The sequence below is a fragment of the Rhagoletis zephyria genome, unplaced genomic scaffold, assembly GCF_001687245.7.
Source record: "Rhagoletis zephyria isolate East Lansing unplaced genomic scaffold, Rhagoletis_zephyria_1.1 Rzeph_scaffold_05460, whole genome shotgun sequence".
Lineage (NCBI taxonomy): Eukaryota > Metazoa > Arthropoda > Insecta > Diptera > Tephritidae > Rhagoletis > Rhagoletis zephyria.
Window position 1 is genome coordinate 5,897 of NW_016162543.1, and position 22,781 is coordinate 28,677.

Consider the following 22,781-nt stretch of genomic DNA (forward strand, 5'->3'; position numbering starts at 1 on the left):
TCTTTTGACGCACGCAAAGCACTATGAGCCAAAACCTTTTACGTTGGTCGGCAGAAAATATGGGTTGGAAGAAAATAATTTTTTCTTTTTAGCATTTAAACATATTTTTCATTAATATTGTGCAGTGTTAATCAAAAAACAAATAGATTTTGGAAAAATTAAAGGAAACAAATAAAATCCTTACAGACAAATATTTAACAAATAAAGTAGCTTTGAAATGATTTATGTACAAATGGGAAAACTGCTGCTGTTGTTGTAGCACTGGAGCTATCACTGAATTTATCGTAGTCCGATTTTTTGTGAAATCTACCAAAATTCTATCACAGAATTTTAATAGCTACGAACGTTGCATATACTTTAAACACCTAAGTTCGTAGCATTTCGTATTCAGTGATCGCATTTTCGTAAATTTAACAAAAAGCAGACGATAGCCATGGGTATCCGTTAGAATTTCAGTTTTAATAAAAATACTAATAATCACTAAAAATACAAACATTGAACAAAATTTCTCAGAACAAAATAAGTCGCTGTGGCATGATTTAATATCGTGTAATTCAAAATATCTATCATTAGCACCTCTTTAAGAAGCCAAATATATGTAAGTAACAAAAATTTATTGTAAATTACGGCATGCGGTGTTATGCATGTCTTTAAGAGTTTATGAATGTAAACCTTTATGGTTGGTAAAAATAAAAAAATAAAAAACTTATTTACAATTATAGCATTTCAATAACAGTAATAGCGCAATGCTAATACTAACAAAAAATATGTTTATTTTTATAATCACAACTAAGTTTTCATCCAATACAGCTTAAGCATTTCCATATCATTAACTCATATTGCTTTAAGCTAGCCTAGGCGCTACTCATTTCCGTTTCCTTTCTGCACTCCATTTTTTTTTTTTTTTGCCAATATGCAACTCAAGTCAGTCTCTTTTTATTTGTGTCATTTTAATTTATGGATTCGTGTTTACCTTGTATTCGTTTGCTTTTCTGTTGTTTTTTTTTGTTGTTGTTTGCTGTATGTTTACATGTTNATTTCGTATTATCTTTACCTTTATGCTTGTGGAAGATTCTTAGCTTGTATGTATGATGCATTGCTGTACTTTCAAATTGGCTATTGCTGTTGAGTTTAGGTAGGTTTTCTATCTGTCTACATACGTACATATGTATGGATGCAATTGGTTGATTTGATTTTCGTAACTGATTCGTCGATTCTACTTGTGTAATGCCAAAATTGTGGATGTTTCTAATCTTTTTCAAATATTTTTTTTTCTGTAAAATGGCCCGGAAAATATTATTTTTTTTTTGTGTTTCAAAATTTCGCTCCTTTGTCCTGTTGCAGTTACTTAACTAACTCTAAATGTATGTATGTAGGTAAGGTATTTGCCACGAATTGTCGTTATCTGATTATTTCTGTTTATTTTTTTTGCTTCCGCCTAACTCGTTTGTTTCTATTGTTGTCTCTTATGTCTTCGTTTTCACTAATATGCTCTGTTATTTTTTTGTTTCTTCTTTTGTTTAAATTATTGTTTATCTACGCATATGTTTCACTAGGTTAGGGTATTTTTAGCTTAAACTTAGTTTTAGGTTTTGGTATAGCGTCATCGTTTGCATATTCCTCCTGTTCAGTTGCTCTTTTAGTGTTGTTTTGACACAGTTAGCACTGATTTTTCATATTTTTTGTGACTGCTGCTGGACAGTGTACAGCTGCATTTAACGTGGCCGCGTACCCTTATAGTTGGGATTCGGATGACGCCCTTGCGTATGTCGTGGAGCAGCTATAATAAAATTAAAATTTAATAGACTTGTTGGTGAGAAAGTAAGCATCTTTACGAACCTGGTATCATCATATTGACAGTTGGATACATGCCAGCAACGGGCGCCATTGCAGGTCGCAACTCTGTTGAGGGTGAGCGGCGGCTGTTCGGTAAAGCGACTGAGGGCTAAAAGTATCACGAGAAGGCGAATACATTAGTAATTGCTTTGCCAATATGTGAAATCCTAACAGAGTTACTAGTTGCAATAGAAAAAAATTTGCGGAAATCCTTTTAATGAAAAATAAAAGAATTTGGCCTTTAATCCTTAATAGCAGAAGGTAGATAAATAACGATCCAGAACGGCATAAGGCTACCGAGTTTCTCAGTTAGTGAGCAATACAAGGATATAATTCCTAAAGAACAGGATCCCAAGCTTGGTGGGTTTCTGATGAGAATACCGAGGCGGCCTATATGGGACTATCTATGGGGACATAATCAATCGTATTTCTAGTGTAAAATTTTGTAATTGGAATTTGTGCTTGCGAATGTATTCGAAGCAGGTCTAATGAGGCCAGGAAAAACGTTCCCACGACAGTCGGGTCTACGTAACCGGAACGACCCAGATTTATATCTGGCCAAGGACTGTCACTCCAGCAACACTCCCCAAAAAGTCTTTGGGGAATTTGTATGCTGCTACAACAACACAGGCCAGGAAAAATATTCAAATGTTGTTCCTTAAAGCCGATCTTGACCAGCTATCTAACGTGGCTGGCAACAATTCTTTAACGGCCAGTTTTTCAGTGCCAGTTTAAACTTAGATCACTGACCTTAATCGTTCTAATATTCATTGTTGACTACTTACGTGTGCAAAATAAGTTTGGCCATACTTGATGTAAACGCCCGATGCACCTGGCTGATAAGCGCTCAAAAGCGGTTGATGATGCGCCACTGTCGCCGCCACGGCCGCTGCAGCCGCATTCGCCACTTCTGCTGCCGCGGCGCCACCTAACACTGCAGCTGTGGTGGCCTGTTGTGTACCCGCCAGTCCGGCTGCCGTGCCGCCAGCAGCAGCGGCCGCCACCATACCACCGTGTTGCAGTTGTGGTGGAATGTGTGCGCCACGTGCTGGCGCAATGTACAATGGTGTGCCAGTTGCTGTTGCATCGCTTGATGATCGCCACCACCAGCGACCATAGTGCCGCCAGCTATGCCGATGCCAGTGTTCACATAGCCACCAGTGGCATAGCAATTGGGTGTGTTCGCACCACCACCGACACCGCCCCCACTCGATCCGACTATACTGTTCGGTGATGTATTATTGCTATTGTCGTTGCTACTTGAGTTCCCAGTACCTGGCGAGTTACGTTGCGAAGCGCTGCGTCGAAATTCATAAGCCACTCCGCCGCTACCCTTTTGCCGGAAGGTAGCTGCTCCCGCATTCAATCGGATAGGCGGCTTGGCATCTGATGGTGAGTTGTTGTGGTGCACGTGATAGCCGCTATTGTTATTGCTGCTCATAGCAGACACGGTTGGACCGCTGCCATAGCTAGGTGGACCACTAAGCAGCGGTGTCTGCGGTTTATCGCCTCCACCACGCTTGTTCATGCTATGCGGACGTGAGCCCTGATAGCCGCCGCTGCTGCTGCCGGGAGAGGCGCGCGTATCATTGTTGCCGCTTAGTAGAGGGGTTTGCCATTTGAGGCGCCATTATAGGATGTAGAATTTTGCCGACTTAGCGAGTTGCTTGGATACGCCGGTGGTTTTTTGCTGCCACCCATATTTGTATTGTTGTTGCGTTTATCGTGTTGCACATAAGAGCTGCCATGTGGGCTGCTCATAAGCGTTGTACTGCCGTCTGGTCCACTGGTCACGGTGTAATACTGTGGTGTAGAGCTGCCACTGTAGCCACCACTATTGCTGCCGCCATTCGAGTTCAAAATAGGCGGTGTGGAGAAGAGTGGCGGATTGCGCTGTGCTGTTTGATTAGGTACAGAGTGTGGCGTGCTGGGCGCCGATTGTGAAGCGCTTCCGCCACCACCGCCGCTGTACACTGGCGTTACATTATTCGTGCTGCTTGCACCGCTGGTGTTGATGCGAGATGGCCGTGAGCGTGCTGGGATCGACAATCGGTATGGCAGCCGGCCCGGGCGTATGCACGGTGCTGCCATGTGAGGGATGTGTGGCAGCTGTCATGGGCGGGTGATGAGCATAGAATGGGGTGATCACAGCATTTGTTTGTTGTGCATGAGCCGCTGTGCCAGTCAATCCGGTGGCAGCTAATTGTGCTGCCGCCGTTGGTGGAGCGCCAGGTGTGTGCACTTGTGGTGTGCCAGCGGCAATGCCTGCAGCTGCTCCTGCGGCAGCGGCGGCGGGCGCATATGGAAATATATTCGCATGCAGGAGCGCCGCATGTTGAGGCAACGTATACATGGTTGTGGCTGGAGCTGCTCCGCTGCCAATGCTGAGATCAGTTGATGTATTCACAGCTGCTGCTGCCGCAGCGGCGGCGGCTGCTGCTGCTGCTGCACCACCCGGTGCATGCGCCAATGTAAGTGTGGGTACTGCGTGTCCTAATTGATATGTGGTAGTTGCATTGCCGTTGCTGGGGATAGCTGCCGTAACCAGTTGATGGCCGCTGTTTTGGTGGCTGGCGTAATGCGAGGAAGTCGGCCGCTTAACACGCCCCGTACCAAAGTACGTCGTACCGCTATGCGTCTGATAGCTGTTTGTGGATGCAGATGCACCAACACCGTGATTTCCACTTGTATGAATGCCGCCAAGATGGCTACTCTACTGCCTAATGACCCTACGGTGGTGTTCGACGACGGTCCAGCCGCCGGTGTGGCTGCAACAAGGCCATTCGCGATATTTATACCGCTAGTGATGTGTGGTCCGGCCACAGATTGGGCGGTTGCTGTTGTAGGGGGTTGTGGCTGTGGCGGTGCTGGTAAGAGCGGAGTGGCTGTAACTGCATTGGTGAGCGCTTGTTGTGGCACATAGTAGGTCATCGGTTGACTCCAGTAACCTGCAGGAAAAATATAAAAGCAATATATGTACATTAAATAACTGTTTTTCTATATAAAATTGTATTTCTTTAGGAAGTTTTTAGATAGATTAAACTTTTAACTCCTACTGCAATTTATGCCTTCGACAGCTCTCTAACGATTAATTTTACTAATGCAAATATGAATACTATTTTCAATAACCTTGATACTGATATCGATAACGATGATCGATATCGATGAGTCGAGAAATTTTCGATAAATATAAAAAAATATATGGACATTCTTAAATTGTGCATATATCCGACTCAACATTCAGCTAAACCCGTTTCCCAACAAACTTCATTAAATTTTTTTACTTGAAGCTCCAGGTCTCTCTTTCTAAATATCTTCCTTTTAGGCTTTATTTCTGCATATATCTTCATCATTTTGCCTCCACCCAATCGATTCACTCACCATTATAGGCATACGGATATCCGATTGGATAGGTGGTCATCGGTATCTGTTGCAGTTGTCCATTCGCCGGTGCTGCTGCAGCAACTGTCGCCGCACTTGCTGCTGCAAATTGATCGCTCGAATATATCAATTGACCCGGAGCGTAGATGGGCGTACCATTGGCGGTGGCAAATTGTGCGGTCGGATATGCGGCTGCGACTGGTACCATTGTAGCTGTACTTCCGGCCGCTGCTGCAGCTGCAGTCGGATATATGGCCTGTGCTCCAGCTTGTATGAGACCGGTGGCATCGGTACGGGGCTGATTTGGATCAAATACAGGCATAAAATAGCTCTGCACTTCACCCTCCTGCAAAACAGACAACGAATTGAATGGACATTTCAACTGTTTCTGCGGTGCGTGGCTTACAACTGGCGGCGGATAGGCATAAACCATGCCCTGTGGAATGGCATAAACGCTACCATCAGGCTGGTGAATAGAAGAACAAAATACAAAATAATTATGTTCGTTATTTGCTAATGCATGCTGCCACTCTGTCTTCTTCCTTACCCCCTGCTGATATGTTGTAGTGCAATATGGTGTGCCACTGGGTGTTGTGGTGGTATGAAATACCGTGGAACCGTCTGGTGCCTGGTAACTTTGCGTATATGTCCACGTAGTGGGTTTAGGTTCTTCGGAAGCGCGATTCTTCGGTTGACTTGTTGACTCGCTGGTACTGAACGGTGTTGAGCGCGCAGAATGTGGTGTCTCACGCTGCAATGGTACGTTGACACTATTTGTGGGCGTTTGACTTTGTGGTGGTGGTGGTGCTGGTGGCTGCGTTGCTGCTGCTTGCATGTTTGTGGCATCTAAAGATGCTACTAAATTCTATGGCGGAGAATGGAAAGAAAAATTACTAATACATGATTACGCAGGCAATTAATTGCAAAACTTACTTCACGCTTTGACAAATCCTCCTTTTCAGCTGGAATATTAGGGCTAGTTGCTTGATTTTTAAATTTCTGCACCTCGATACGATCATAACTTTTGGTGGAAGTTGTGGTGGTAATGCTCAGACAACCAGTGGCAGATGTGTTATCGCACTCGTCAGCACTCAATTGGGTGGACGCTTCTGTAAGGACATAGAATTTTTGGGAAATTTAATTTTGAATGCAATGCGACACACACACACACACACACACACATGCCACACATACCTTCAGTGGCATTCATTGCCATTTCCATGCCAATTCCATCGCAGTTTACATCGCCGCACATAGCCACCGTCTGGGTTGAGGATTCAGATACAGATTCAGCAAGCGGAATGGTAACAACACTTTCATTGCATGGCACGTTCTTACAGTGAATTTGTTGCTGTGGCATCGGTGTTGGTGTTGTGGCCGGTGATGCAACAGGTGATGGTGATGATATCTGATGTGTACCTTTATTCTTTTTTATATTGGTATCGAGCGTTTGTTGTTGCTGTGGCTGCGCTTGCAGCTGCTGTGGTGGCGATTGCTGTTGTGCGTAGTTGGCGGTATTGTTGCCTTGATTTGGATGGTATGTTGGCTGTTGGTTAGGTGGCAGATTGGATGGGTCAAAATGATAGATTGAACTGCAAAAGAAGTAGAAAAAAAATGTTGTTACTTGATGGCGTATACAAGAAATTGTTAATGCAATTTTGACAATGTAAAGGTATTTGTTTGCGAAAAGCAATTAATACTAAATAAAGCAAATAGCAATAATCCCAAAAAAAAAACATATTTTAGCTCAAATACAGCAAGAGAGTTTTTACACTTTTGGGGCGTATATGTTTTGTGTGAATTAATACAAAAAAGTGCTTAAGCAGCGTTTAGTGTTGTTTTTTTTGCTCAAATTAGTAAAATAATTTCTATTTGCATGTATAAAGAACATAAATTGTTATGTTCATATTTTTGTAGTCATTATACATACATACATACATACATATGTCCATCGAAACATACAAATTAACAAAGACAAGGGGAAATATAGTGCTCTAAACTGAAAATTTTAAAACTAAACATTGATTACACATCTAACCTAAAACTAAAACGTATTAATAATTCGCGCCTATATTTTAGTTTTTTTTTATAAAATAGGTTTAAAATGATTTTTTTGCTTAAACCTTTTTTTGATAAATATTTTCATATACATTATAATTTTTCATATTAGTTTACTGGTCCAAACATTTTTTAGTGGTTAATAGTGGTTTTAGTTATACATAAGACTCGTAGCTATACTTTTTTTGCAGTATTAAACTTTTTTTGGACTCCAAAATACTGCAATTATAAGAAGAAATAATTTTTTTGCTAGCAAAATGTTTTTAATGCAGAGAAGTAGTAGATGTATGTAGTAGTACATACATTTAAGAGTCGTTGATTTACAACGATATAAGAATTTGTGGAAAAACGTTATAAAATCACATACAGTCGCGTGAAAAACATAGGGTCACGACAGTTTGACCAGTTTTGACTAATTTTCTCTTGTTTGTTTAATGCTTATTAATTTTTTTATTCAAGTGTAGTTAATCCTATAATACTTTACGCTGACTACACACAAGGCAACCGTTGAAGCAACTAGGGAATGTTGCTTCGACCATTGCCTAGTATATCGCATTGTTGAAAGTCGTGTTGCTGCAATCGTCGCACGAAAATCAAATTATTTTGATATTTTGTGTTGGTTGCCGAATCGGTTGCCTCGTGTGTATTGAGCAAGAAAATCAAGTTGCCTACACGGTTGCCCCATGTTTAGTCAGCATTAAAGACAAATACAACAAATGTATAAAGAACATAAATTATAAGAGTGTTTCAGTATATGAGAAAATTTTACGAGTGTTTTTGGTAGCACGCTTATCTTAGAACAAGATTCCATCGCGAAATTGTATTTAAAAGAAAACTGAAACAAGTAATTTTTAGCAAAAACAAACTACCTTCAATTCTCATATAAAAAAATATATATATATCTCATGATCCGATGAACCAGTTTCGGATGGGACTACCTCTGAGACACTAACTTTCCGATGCCAAAATAATTATCGAAATCGCTTGACGTGGTCCAAAGTTATGCGGTAACATACATACAAAAAAAAAAAAATATTCCAACGAACTGATAACTTCCTCCTTTTTTGGAAGTCGGTTAAAAAGATATATTAAAAAAAGTAAAAATAACAAAACGCGCTCATATACCCGTAGTCGTTTATGAAACGTATACGCCCCGTAACACCATGCATACCACGTTTACTCGCGCGCCTTAACTGAAGAGGATTGTAGTAATTTAAAAGTTATTAAATATTGGCGAGGAAGATTTTTACACAGTATTTCTTTTGCATTTTCGCGTTTAATTTTAACATTTTGAAGTACATATCTAAAATTACTAAAATTAAACAATCTAAAAATTTCAAAAATTACAAAATAGCTGCGACAGATATTCTGCAGGCTGCAATTTTTTTTTTGTAATTTGGTGGCACACTGTTGAAACTTCACAGATATGTTGTATTTGAGGCCAACGGCCAGACAGAACTAAAGAAACGCCTGACGTCATTCGAACCCGACACCTTCAGAAAAGAAAGCTAAGAAATGCTGACACGATCCTCTGCATACTCAGCCAATGCCAACTACGCAAATGTTCAGCTTGAATGAATAAAATACAATTATTGCTTTCAAATAACATCATCGCTTTCGAACGTTTTTCGGATAAGAATATTACTGAAAATTTTAGTCGTTTTCTGTTCATTTCCGGATACCGAAAATCGCACTATTTTTTGAACTTTTTTTGGATACGTTTAGAACGAAAATTTTAATCGCTTTCCGTTCGTTTCTGGATATGGAGAATTTACGAAACCGCACTGTCGGCAAAATTTACATTTCTCTGCTGCGTCATTCTTTTTTTTTATCGCCGTTTAAATTTTCGTGGCAATTATCCCTGACTGCTAGGTATTCTACAATGAACAGTATTGTAAAGTAAAAATATAATAAAAATTTATTTAATACGGTTGTTTTCAGTGGCAAAAAAATAAGAAAATTTAACTTTTTTTAATGAGCAATCGAGCGAATAAATTTTTTTATCCCTTTCCTCCAGCTCCGCTCCAGCCAAAATTCTTTGATCCTTGCTCCGCTCCGCCCCGAAGATCTGCTTTGACCTGAAAACATTTATGCTATGATGCACACTTTCCTCAATAAGTGGGAATGTAAGTAATACTAAAGCAAATTAGGGGTAAGCCTTAAAACTGGAAATAGCCGAAATAGCCTAATAGGTAAAAAACCAATATATACATATTTACTGATTCCATTATTTATAATACACATGTGTAACACAAATAAAATAAGTGCACATAACTTAATTGGTTATTTACAAATTACAGCAAATTGTGGATTGGACGAATTGGCATATAACTTAACAAGGTAAAATAAACCGGAGTAATCCAGATTTCAACCTAATCCGCTAGATTACATGAAATTTTGATTTGTGTCGTTATTGCAATAGAACAATCGATATGTGGAATATTAAAAAGGAAAAAATTTCCACGCCTAATAATAGACTGTTTAGTCCCTAGCGGTGCCATATGAAGGTCGAACCTTCCAATTTTCCAAACTAAACAACTCCCAGGCGTTTCAGTCGAAATAAATACACTCTTATTATAGAATTTCAAAAAAAATAAAAATAACACAAACAGGCTTATAGGCACCAAAGACGGTCGCGAGTCATCTGTATAGGTGTTGACTCGCCGTTCGACTGCACACAGTTGAGTAATTCAGAGTGATGTCCATGTAACCAGCACATATTTATTTGACACATCCAAACCGACTCGCGAGATGCCATAACATACATAAATAAATACTTTTATGAGGAATTATTTTTAGCAAAACGGACTTACAATTTCGTGTAACGTTGTGGGTGGTTCACACTTGCCTGATTATGTGGTTGTGGTTATATATATATATTTTTTTCATTTTACAACAATAAAATACACAACATAACCATTTTTAACCAGATAACTTGATAACTAGGCAAGTTTGAACACCACCATATTCGATTTACTTCCATAAGAGAATTTGCGAATTATTTTTTCCTCTATTTTTCTAAAGAAATATGATCGGTTAGTTTTTGGATTCCGTCTCCAAATCGACTAAGCGTTTACTATTTTAAATCGTTTACATCGGATCATACTGGTAGTATTTACTTCATCTTAGCGCACACTTTTATGTAAATAATCTTGGTATAAAGAAAATTTAAAACAAACTTTAGCTTTTATAAATCAGTTCGGTTTAATAAGGTTAATAAATAAAATTGCTTCAGTATTTTCTAAAGCGTTGCCGAGTGCTTGCACAGTAATAATATTCTGTTGCGCTAGGTGTTGGTGTTGGCTTTTATAGCTAGCATTTGTTATCATAGATTTGCAGATAATTTACGAAAACATTTTTATTTAAATTACATATCATGTGTAGCTTAAAAGTTATGCAAATTAAATTTCGACAGCGGAAACTTGGAAGTACATTTACACAAAGTTTGCAAAATGTTAAAATGTATGGCGTGGTATATTGTGGATGAAAAGCTCAATAGACATTAAATAAAAACACATATGAAAATTTACAAACAGTAAAAAGTATTGCAACATTGATTTATTAATATTTACATGTGGGTTATTTATAAGTCATAATTATCTGAATTCAAAACATCTTCACGAAAACATTGACTCGTTAAACGCATAAACTTAATTTTTCTTAATACGAGTATTATGAACATCAATGTATATAAGCACATAAAAATGAGATGTTGTTCGGTGATAGGAAGGCGCAAATTACTTAAGAGCGTCGTGATTAATTTCTTTTCGAAATAGTTTACCGAAGATATGAGGTCGCAGTGTGGCAATCCCCGAGGCTGGGTAGCATCGAACTGTTAACTAAAGACCACACAAAGTATCTGGGAGTACTCTTGGACAACAGTAAGCTGCTGCGGTGGCGCAATGTTGAGGAAAGACTAAAGAAAGGCAGTAACGCCGTATATACATGCAAAATAATATTGAGAGTCACTTGAGGTTTGTCACCTGACCCAATGCATTGGTTAAACACAGCAAAAGTCGCACTAATACTGCTCTATGGCGCTTTGGTATGGTGGAATGCTGCTAAAACTATTCATATCTCGGGCATCGCTGGGAATAAAACCTAGTCGTAGATCTCTAAACATCTTCACGGACGGCTCTAAAATGGTAAAGGCAGTGGGTGCCGGTAACTGAATGTTGGGCGGGTGGGCACTAAGGTTACTGATTATTGCAGCATATTTCAAGCAGAGGTTTTCGCTATGAGGAAAGCAGCGGAGCGAGCCTACACCGACACGACAATCACCTTAAAGTAAGTAGTATTTCATACAAAAACGTCCCTCAATCGTTGTGGTCAAGCTAAGCCAACGGAAGGCACAGAAAGCATACCAATCCGATGGGGATGGACCAAGCGGGCATGTGAAGATATGATTTAAGTCAAGCGGAGTCTCTCCAGAGTACTTATTCTGCTAAAGTCTGAGTTAAAGCTTGAACACACATTGGAAACGACGGGCTACAGCTGTCAAGTTTAATTTTAACATGTACTCTTATGTAGACTAGCCAAATATGTAGCTGTGGCCAGATTAGATCTGTTAATATTTTTCTAGCGACAGATAAGATTCTTCCCTTGTTGTATGTCAAACTCAAGCAAATCCACGATATCGCTGCCGCGTTCTAAAAATTCATTTCGCCATCGACAAAGCATCTAACTAGATAATGAAGAAGCTGTGGTCCGTTGATTTCAATGTGTTCAGCACTTATGTCTGTTGCAGTACAGTAGCCAGTCAGTAAGAAGTTGAGCATGTGCGTTGCGGGTCTCCCGAAGCAGTTGAAGCTCTGTCTCGCCAACCGTAGGTGGTAGTTCTACTAAAACGGCATTCACAGGTTGGGAGTTGATGTAGTTTGAGACATACTAACTGTGAGTGACATTTATGACCTGTCTATACAGAGTCTGGTCCAGTGGTTGGTCTTTGTATGTACGTCTAGAACTCGTCCTTCAGTTCGTAGACATGCCTTCTGACGTGCCTTGGTGAAGGCTCCTCCGAAAGCACCTGTGTCTATTCAGGTGCTCTCGTCTGTGGCAACCTACTAGCTTGCATATCATAATGTTATGCTCCCTGACAGGCCAGGCCTTTGGGGCATTTGGACCTCGCTATGGAGATGATGCTCTGGCGACATCAGAAGGCATCCGGTGGCTGTCCGTAGTGCTGTCTTCTGACAGTTCTGAATACCGAGCTGTACCCTTTCTACCAGGTGGTGAAAAGAGTTGCTAAGGATTTTGTAGGGGAGGTTTAGGCTTCTTGCAGTGAAAAAGCGAAGTGGGTGTTGTTGCTCGAATGTGCGGACTGTTGAAGCACAGTTTCAGCCGTTTTTTTGAAGCATTTTAGGGGCATGCAGATACGTATATGCACATAGGCCTGGTGAAATATCTTTCTCATCGGCATCACGATTATGCGGACCTGACCTTTACAAAAGGGAATATACTGTAGTCGATATGTTTTTCTGATGGAAACGTTCAAGCATAAGGAAAAAACTGAGTTATAAATTTATCAGATAACGATATTTTTTTAAAGTAAAGCATGTAATGGGCCGTATGAATAAAAACTAAGCAATTGCTTTTTCTTAAACTTTCATACCTTTTACTTCAATTTTGTTTGAATAAATTGAGTAAAAGATCTGAAATTTTAAGAAAAAGCAATTGCTTATTTTTATTCATACGGCCCAATGTATTTGTTAACTATTTTAGCAATATCTCAACTATAAGTAAATAACTTTATTTCTCGAAATACTGTAATATTATCTTAATAGAATTTATGTTTTTTCACGTCATATATTTTGTTTTAAGTTTTTATTGTTACTCGTAGTCATTTATTTTTGAGTATTTTCAAGGCGAATTTATATAAGGTTGTGTTACTAGCTCAGCTGATTTTGTGTATGTGTTTCGCCGCACGGCTTCTGATATCAAATTGAAAAATTTTGTTTGAATTTCTACACACACTCTTACAGATTTTGACAGTTTATGCCGCCAAAGCAAAAACAAAATACATGTAAATATTTGTTTTTGTACTCCTGCTATCACCTTATATTAATTCGCCTTGAGTATTTTATTATATACAAAAATTCTTCAGATAATTATGAATATTTAAAAGCAAAGTAAAAATACAGTTAGAGGAGTGGCGTGCGCATAAGCAGAAAACATTTTGCAAACTTTAGGTATTCAATGCAGCGGTAGACGCACAATCATAGTCGAAATATTTACTGAGAATTGGACTCTTTACAAGAATCTTAAACGTTGTTTTTCGCCTCAAACGACTTCAAAACCATAACTTCATTAATGGTACATTCCATTCGGGTAGTTTGATCAGTTTTTTAGGCAAAAATTCGTTTTTCGTGCTTACAAAAATTTACTTTTTGTCCTTGGTATTTGATAAAGAAAGCTTCAGACCAACTAACTGTGTTTTTTATTTTTGTAAAAAAGGACCGACAAACGCTTGGCAGACGGTCGAAGTCGTTGTCTGTGAATAAAATATTGGAATCTATTTAATGTTGTTTTTGTTTTTAGCTATTATCGAACAACCATTTTTAATAATAATTATCGAAAAAATTAACAAAAAGGTAGAATATTTATAATGAAAAAACAGGTATTTGTAGCTGGTATTTTTATATACATATATATATATTTTTTTGACATAAATTTTAATATTTTTTTTCCTCCTAAATTTGCAATGTTTAGACTATCAAAAATGTACAAATGAAGGTTTTTGATTTTAATTCGTCCATTTCATGTTGCAGTTTTTTGGGGTTTGTGGGAAATGGCACTTTTTTTATCAGTAGTGAACTATTTACCATTTGGATGGGAGAACTCAATAAAGAGAGAAAACAAAAGGCTATTTACAATTTTGTTGCTACAAAGGCTGCTCCTTTTAATTTTTCAGCAGATAAATTAGGAAATCCAGAAATTTCAAACTTTCAATTGAAATTAATATACATAGCTTGGCAAAAATTTTCAAAAATAGTCACTGTAAAAATTGTTTCTAGATAAACTTTAATAAAAATATTTAGGAAAACTGCATTAAAATTTTTTCAATAAAACCACTAATTAAAAGGTGACCATATTAGATAAAAAGTTCGTCAAGGGTTAAGACTTTTTTGCAAAATTATTTAGCCTCCGTGCTTAAGTCGTAAATTAGACTAAATTGCGACAAAATTGACATTGCCACTGTCGTGCAAAAATAAGTAGACGACGAAAATCGCCGAAAAATATCCAGTGCTGCCAAGCTTTTCCGTTTTAATACATTAGTTCAAACGAAATTTTAGACAATGTCATGCAATTTTCGACACGACTCGACTTCTGAAAACGACTTGCACTCGATGTGCCGGTCGCAATGAGGCTGATTATTTTTTTTAAATCAACTATTTTTTGGTGGGTTTGAAAGGGTGTGGTGTTTGGGGTGAGGTGGTGTGGGAATTATGAAGCACAATGACAGAAGGCAAAAGATCATAGCACTATGCAAGGAATATATCTATGATCTATATACAATGGTTTTGAAAAGCATCCAAAAAATCACCAATGACCTTCTACTCTGCGTAGAGTAAAAACTGTTATGCCCTAAGTGGTCCGATCTTCAAATTTTCTTACAAATCAGTAATGCACACATACATACATACATAAAAAAAGACGATCGCGTACCGCATTTCAGTGGGATATTTGCAAAACTGAGGTTCTTTTTTCGTCCTGATAACCATAACGCCTTATTCAAAACGTAGCGAAATACCTCAGAGCTGCTTATGGTTATGGCGAAAAACTAAAATAAAATAGATACCTACGGTCGTGCTTGGAAATCAAGTTTTTCAAAAACTCATAAATTTTTTTCTTTTAATCGATTTTGTATTGAATTGCAATAAAAATAAAATGCTAAAAAAGGGATTCTGAAGCCTTCCTTCCATTCATATACCATTACACTCCGGACTATGATTAAGCGTCAACGCAATTTTTTTCTGTCGCAGCAAGGTTATTAATTTAAAAAAAAAATATAATTTTTGAATTTAACATTTTTTGTTTTGTAAATTACCCGTCTTGGTTAACAAATGGTTGCAATGTTTGCGGATTAATTAGCACGCTGCCCTTTGGCACACTAGAAATATCGGTTACGGCCCACACTAAACCACGACTGGGCAGCGTCGTGTCATCCGCAATTGGTGTTGGAGTTGGCGTTCCCGCTTCGTCCATGCAATGCGCAGGCATGACGCCGGCACTGCATAGAATCGTAGGCTGCAAATGAAGATTGACTGGTGTTTGTAGGTGACAAACTGTAATTCCATCCGGCGTTATAATTAATGGCTCCGACGCTTGATCCTCGCTACAGTAGCCATTCGGTGATGGTGTTACCGAATCGGAATGCACAGATTGTGTTTGAGTTTTATAACTATGATTGTAGTAGTTTGTAGTTTGGGCAGTGATGGTTATAAATAATTGTAAAAATTATAACGTTCATGGCAATAATAGTAAAATATAATAAAAAATGAATTAAATCACTTAAATTTCAATTAATTTTAATTTCGTAATGAGCTAACTTTTAAGCCAAAAGCCATAATTTTTTTTATTGTAAATTACAATTTGTAAACGAATTTATCTTGGATGCAAGAGAAACTTTACAAAATAACTTTAAAGTATGTAAATTGTTTCATTCTGTTAAAGCTACACTTACCCGCTGCTGGAGGGCGACAAGCGCCAAGGTGTATTTGTGCTGCCAGCTGGATCTTGTTTAGAAAATGAACGCGCACCACCACCACCACTGTTTTTGTTTGAGTTTGCCGAGTCGCCGCGCATCATAGGCGGCCCACCACCACCGCCACCACCTTGTGATGGTCCGCCTCCGTAGTTATTGTAGTTGTGCACTTTGGGTACAGCGCCGCCGCCAGAACGGCCATCGCGTGAATCATTTGACTGTAAAAAAAGAGTTACACACGAGTTAGAAATTCGTTAAGATTCGAACTAGTCAATCTATTACATTCTGCATTTTCATCATTTTGCCATTGGGACGTGGCCGATTTTGCTGATGTTGTTGTTGCTGCTGCTGCTGCTGCTGTTGCTGTTCCACCGATTGCGTCCAGCTGACATTCATGTAGCCATCGTCCATGCCCTCACCACTGTCATTTTGACTGCGATTGAAAATGCGACTGCGCGCGCGTTCATAGTCCTCCTCGCGCTCTTCAAAACTCTTTGCCTTGCGATCAAGCATGCTGCCACGATCCGGACACAGGTAACTACTTTGACGTGCCTCATCGAAACTGTGCGTATCGCGCTTCAATATTGATTTGCGTGAATCCTCGCGATGATCGCGCACCAACGATTTGAAGCGAATCTGGAGATAAAATGCAATGACGTTAAGCGATTGTTAGCTGAATTAGATAAGTGGAAATTTCGATCATTACTCACCTCGGGTATGCGTGTGTTTTTGGTGGCTGCCACAATAACGCATTGCTGTGTCTCGGTATCGACATTGTGCTCCATGCCAAAGAAGGCCGCTGTGCGATGTATCAACATGCGGTTGTACGAAGAAGCCGGTGGGAAGCGCAACTCACCGCGGCTAAAAAGGAAATAATGCCAATGAATATAAGGCCAAATATGCTGAGACAACCAAAAAAAAAAATTTTAATCGTAAGTTCGTCCACTCACCTCTTTTCCTGCACAAATTCTGTTAGATCCTTTTCCACTTTTAGCAGGAAATGTCTGTCCTTTGGATGCTTATTGAGCGTCTCCTTGAAGAAGCTGAACAGATCGGTGCCGCCATGATCGGTGAATTGTTCGCTCGAGTTCTCTGAGTTGTTGAAAACTAAAAATTATGAATATATTAAATTGATTTAATACATTGCCATTACGCACCTCTTGAAATGAAGCCCGATGTGTTGTTACTATTCGAATTGCCACCATCCACGCTGCCCGACGAAGAGCCACCAATATTCTTCAAACGCGGTTTGTTGCCCTTCGAATTGGAGTTGGTGCGATGTTTCTTGCTGCCGCCACCAACTTGGCGCTCGTAATGCTGCTGCTGTTGTTGCGGCTCATCGTCGTGCATATTCGACATGTTGCTGTTCTGGCTGTCGTTGCGTGGGCATCGGTTCTCCTTGTCGTAGGCGATCTGATGGTGTGATTGCTGCTGATTATCATTTGAATTTAGTTGATAGTTCATGCCGGAATTGTGCAGCGATGTGCTGGCACCGCCACCCATGCCACCACCCATGCCGCCACCACCACCACCACGCCCCGTCGACGACTCAGCAATGCTTAGCGCTTGATGCAAAGCGTTGCTTGCACTGTATTGCTGCTGATGCTTGTTGCTGGTGTTGTTAGAAGTTATATTTTTTGTGGAATCATAGGTGCTATTGCCACCGCCGCCATTTGAGCCGGTGTTTGTCATTTTTCTGCTATTGTTATTGTTGTTGTTGTATTCTATTTTGTTGCTGCCCTCAGCAACGCCATTACTATTATTGCTGCTGCTACTACTGCTGTTGTTGTTGTTATTATTATTGCGCTGACTGCCGCTACCGCTACCGCCGCCCCCACCTCCACCTCCACCTCCTCCTGCGCCACCACCACCCTTTGTCGATTTCGGCGGTGTTAGTTTGGGGAACTCGGTTTCGTTGCATAGTGCCACATTCGGTTGTTGNTTACATTTTAAGACGTATGCCAAAATATTTCGGTAAAATATTAAGATTTACTTGAGCTGAACCGATTTTAAAATACCTACAAATTGTTTTGATACCTTTGACAAAATTTTTAAATATTTTTATGCAGACCTTTTAAGTTTGAACCTTTTTATTATCTGGGGTAAGTTTTAAGGAAAAATATTTATAGAATTTTCTTTTGAAATATTGAATATTTTGGCGCAAGCCTTAAAATTTATTTATTTTATAATTCCTATGGAAAAATAGTACCGATTTTTTTTTTGTATGGAGAGTGATGCACCCTAATGTGGATACATAGTATCCCTCATTCTAAACTTTTACGCAATCCAAAAGCGTTTGGGGCTATTTGACGGCACGTTCTTCAAAATATTGATACAAGCCCCTTGATTGGCTTCTACGTTGGCATGGTAATGCCTTTTCATGCCCAAATGCATTTCACCGAATGGATAGAAGTCAAAGGATGCCAAATCAGGCGAGTGTAGGAAGTGATTGGTGATAAGAATACGAATTTTAGTATTTCATCGCGATACTCGGATGGAATACGATGCATCAAACGCCTCCAAACATCCAGAAAGAACGCACGCTCTCCAGATGTCTTTCAATCGGAAGTATTTAAAGTAGCAGACGGGATAAGTGGCGAAAGGTTGCGTGAACATCAAATCAGGGTCAAGCTCTCCTTAGGCCTTCGAAACCGCAACGACCAAGCTAATGAATTGGCGACCGCCTAATTGGACCGGAGCCAATTTTAGGTGCAAGCATAGCAGGGAGAGCCGGTATTGGATCGGAGGTTTTGAGAACCTAAGAGAGAACGAGCTACACTGCTTACCCCCTAAGAACTACTTAAATTCAAAAAAGAGTTTGCTAAGCATCCAAAGAAGTAGTCTTCCTATTGTGTCCACCAGAAAGCCTTTCCACATCCGCTTAATGCGGGCTACATTGCCAGAGAGCTGGTAAACTCTTTTTGGGGCTTCCCACAATTTCCATTCCACTCAAAACTACCTTTCTAAGACCATGACAGCCTACTCTCTGCTGCCGGCTGCTGTTTCCGAAAACCTATTTCATTAATTAACCTAAGAAAACTTACAATTGGACCACCCTTTATTCGAAAGCAAGAATACCTAATCAGTAATTTTTATTCCTTCGCGTGCAACCGCACGATTTCCTTTCCAAGTATATGGCTAACAACAATTTTGTTGGCTTTGAACTTGAACCATTACCGAATAACACGAACTCAAATGCTCTATTGCACCCGTAATCTGTGCAAAATATTCGTCAAGGCGTTTTCGAGTGGGCGTGAAAAGTGTATACTTAATTCGCTAAACAATAGCTAGCTGCCACTGTATATTTAACGGTAAATACCGACCTATAAACATACTAACTGCATATCGGTTAGTACATATAGCATACATACATACATACATACATACTCGTACTACATAAATCCACTTGTATGCCCATAAACCGATGCATACGCGTGTGTGTGTGTGTGTTGATTTTTGCAATCAACAAAACATGCAATAAATCGCTCAGCTACACCTCAAGCGTTTCGGCTTTTTTTTTGCGCCAACTGACGTACATATATATATATAGCGTGCCATGGCACTCAATTCGATTATTGTGCTTTTCTTCTATGATATTTTTCACACCGTTCTTTTCAAGGCAAGCATGTGCTTAGGACAATGTGTAAGTCCTTTACGTGCTTTAGTATTGCTTAAGTACTGACGCAGGTTCACAAATACTTGTAAATACTTAGATAGTTGTTTTCGATGAGCACCGGTCGCTATGCATGTAGTTCTCTTGAGTGTTGTTGATAAAAAATTATTTACTCAGCAATAGAAAAGCATTAATGCAGTTGGTTGCACAAAGCGGAATGATGCCATTTTTATTTGTACAATAGACATACATACATGTTTCACACATTTAAAGCAGAACTACTACGACTAAGATAGACATTAGTTTGACGGAGCAGGCAGGTTTAGGGAAGTCCAGGCGCTCAAATTCAAACGATATAGATACAGTGGCGGTCAAATGTGGATGAATGCTGTTTCGTTTTTAATATTTACAAGCTTTTTCAAGCTAAAATTTTTCTGATATTTTTGTATAAAAATATGGTTCATGCTTTAACAAAAACCATATAAATCACGCTTTCAAACTTTATATAAAATTCGGAAAAATTCCAAAAAATTTTATCTAAATTTCGAGCTTTTAAACCAGAATGTTTTTTTTAATTTTTTGGGTGGGTTAACAGGATTACAAAATTTTATTAAAATTAGTGCAAGTTTTGAGCGGCTAAAAAATCGCATTGATTTTTGATATATATATATATATATTTCTTTTAGTTGACGGCGTTTTGCACTATATCCATAAACATGATTTTTTTGTGGAAGAATATGCGCAAGACCTTTTGCGAAAAAAATAGAAAAGTCAATGCCAGTTTCCCTAGATTTCGCTTTTTATATAAAACAAAAAAAAAAACGAAAAAGCCAGCATAAAAAAAAATTATTAGAAATCAATGCACTTTTTAGCCGCTCAAAACTTGTACTAAGTTTACTAAAATTTTATAATCCTTTTAACTGCATAACCTAAAATTAAAAAAAAAAATGAACATACGATAATGAAAAACCGTTTCCGTTCGAATCTATGACTGGTGTTTAGACCCAACATCCAGATTTTCGGTATTTTGATCATAACTTAAGATTTTGGGGGTGTATTTAAAATTCTGCTAATGCCAAAATTATTTTTTTTTAGAACTGCTGTACTATCCTTACTACATGACATAAAACGTACCAGCATTTTGTTTTTTGCAGCACCGGGAGAACCCTACATTTGTTTTCAACTAGTTTTTATTATGTAACATTTATTAACTGGAACTGGAGAATCCATTTTCTTCAAATTTGCTACTTTTACTGCACTTTGAACTAAAAAATTTAATACAAATAAACAAAAATTCAAAAATCGGGCTCAACTAGTCTCTTGCAAATTTTATTAGTTTTCATTTAAAAGAGTGAGGCTTCAGTTAATTGTGAACATAAAATGCCAATTTTGAGCCACTGTGCAGCGGCGGATTCCTTTTACTCATAGGTGACAAATACGCGCAAATATGAAGAATAGAGTGAAAATTAAACACAAAGTACTCGAAAATTTAAAAAGAAATGCTCACTTGAAAATGTAAGGGATACAAAGAATTATTAAGAAGCAAATGAAATGGACTGTTAGACCTGGATTTTTAATTGATTACGTCAGCAATATTTATTTATGTGTTCAGTTTTCTGATATTTTTTTTTTAATTTAGTAGTTTCCAATTTAAAGCCAATATCAAATATACGTAAAATGTTTAGGCTTCAAATTCCACATTTCTAGATTTGATCACTGATGGTCATGTATAACAATAAAGAAACATTGGCAGATAAAAAGAAGACCGACAACTACGTAAGCATAGTAGGAAGAGGCGGGTAAAAACTTTGCACACTTTTGCTGACAAGGGGAGGAATGGGTTAGTTGGTTGGTTGGTAGAAGCGTTGCTTGAGTACATTCCCAGAACCTAATTAGTGCTGTTAGCACCATTTTGATACGCTTTCTCTAGGATCCTTGATTTCATCTGCTTTCATGATTCGTTGGGTTCGTCAAACCATTTGGATTTTCCGATGAATATATTTAGGTTAGTAATGGTGAATTTGAAGATCTCCCAAAGATTTTGGATGGAAAAACTCCCGGATTTGTTATGCCTTATACGACACCGAGGGTTGTATGGAAAGACCATTTTAGCTGCATGTTCACCAATGTGCCAATGTCCCGTTATTGTCGCTGTTAATTCGATTTTATCTTTCCTAAACCTCTTTAGAAGTTCGTCTGTCTTTGGCTTGTCAAATGCCGCCATGTGTTCCTCGCAGTTTTGCATGTTTGAAGGTTGTTCCAGATCCCTTTTGAATGAGCCCGAGTGGACAGTTTATTGTCTCTGCTTCGGATTCATCAAAAGATGCTCCGGCTTTAGCCGAGTCATCAGCCCTCTCATTTCCGCGTATGTTCCTATGGCCGGCAACCCAGATGAAAGAGATGTCTGTTAACTCGGCCGCCGCGCTTAACGCACATTTGCAAACTCTGACTGTTTTGGACTTTGCTACCGGTGAGGAAAGTATCAGAAGTGACGCTTGGGTATCTGAGAAAATGTATGCTTTTCATACTCCTACGCACTTACTCTATAATGCTTTACAGGCCCTTTCGATTACCAGTACTTCCGCTTGGAAGATACTAGGGAAGTGTGGTAGTCGAAACGAGGGAGAGAGAGACATTCAACGTTTCGGAGAACACCCCGCAACCACACCGCAGTCCATTTTTGGACTCGCCAGTATAGATTTCAGTGGAATTCTCCTCGACTTTCCTGCCCCTACTACAATCACGTCTAGAAGGAAATTTCACCTGAACGTTTTTCCTGAATTCTGTCGTAGAGTTATATAATCTGAATGTTTCCCTGATTCGACAAGCTTGTGAAGAATACGACTATGACCGTGCCGCAGCGCGCTCCAGCAGCCTGACTGCCGAGAACGCAGCCGTTTCGCGGATGTGGAGTTCCATGGCGCTGCAGCACCTGAACAAAAGCTGATCTTTGTATACTGCTTAATTTCTTCACGGTGTATTGTTTATCCAGTTCTGGCCACCAAACTACAGCTGCGTACGTTATAGTATTAGTCGTATGATAGCCGTGTACATTCAGAGGACAAGCTTTGGCTTTAATGCCCAGTTCCTACTGAATATTCTTTTGCATGTATAATGGGCTCTCTCCAGACGCCTCTCTATATTTATATTCCAGCTCAGTTTGGAGTCTAGTACGAAACGCAAGTATTT

General features: G+C 39.1%; 1 protein-coding gene across 1 annotated transcript; it reads right to left on the bottom strand.

Annotated features, from left to right (window-relative positions):
• Nucleotides 1-1,087: 1,087 nt before the first annotated feature.
• Nucleotides 1,088-17,884, bottom strand: LOC108372120 (protein encore-like; the record flags this gene model as incomplete). Its single annotated transcript, XM_017627771.1, is given in 16 exon segments — nt 1,088-1,780; nt 1,840-1,945; nt 2,622-2,923; nt 2,926-3,447; nt 3,450-3,850; nt 3,852-4,551; nt 4,554-4,784; nt 5,218-5,683; nt 5,765-6,082; nt 6,151-6,326; nt 6,412-6,809; nt 15,959-16,197; nt 16,262-16,615; nt 16,690-16,840; nt 16,930-17,086; nt 17,137-17,884. Coding segments are annotated over 16 exon segments (5,334 nt in total), but the record flags the coding sequence as incomplete, so codon positions are not given.
• Between the last annotated feature and the right edge of the window lie 4,897 nt (nt 17,885-22,781).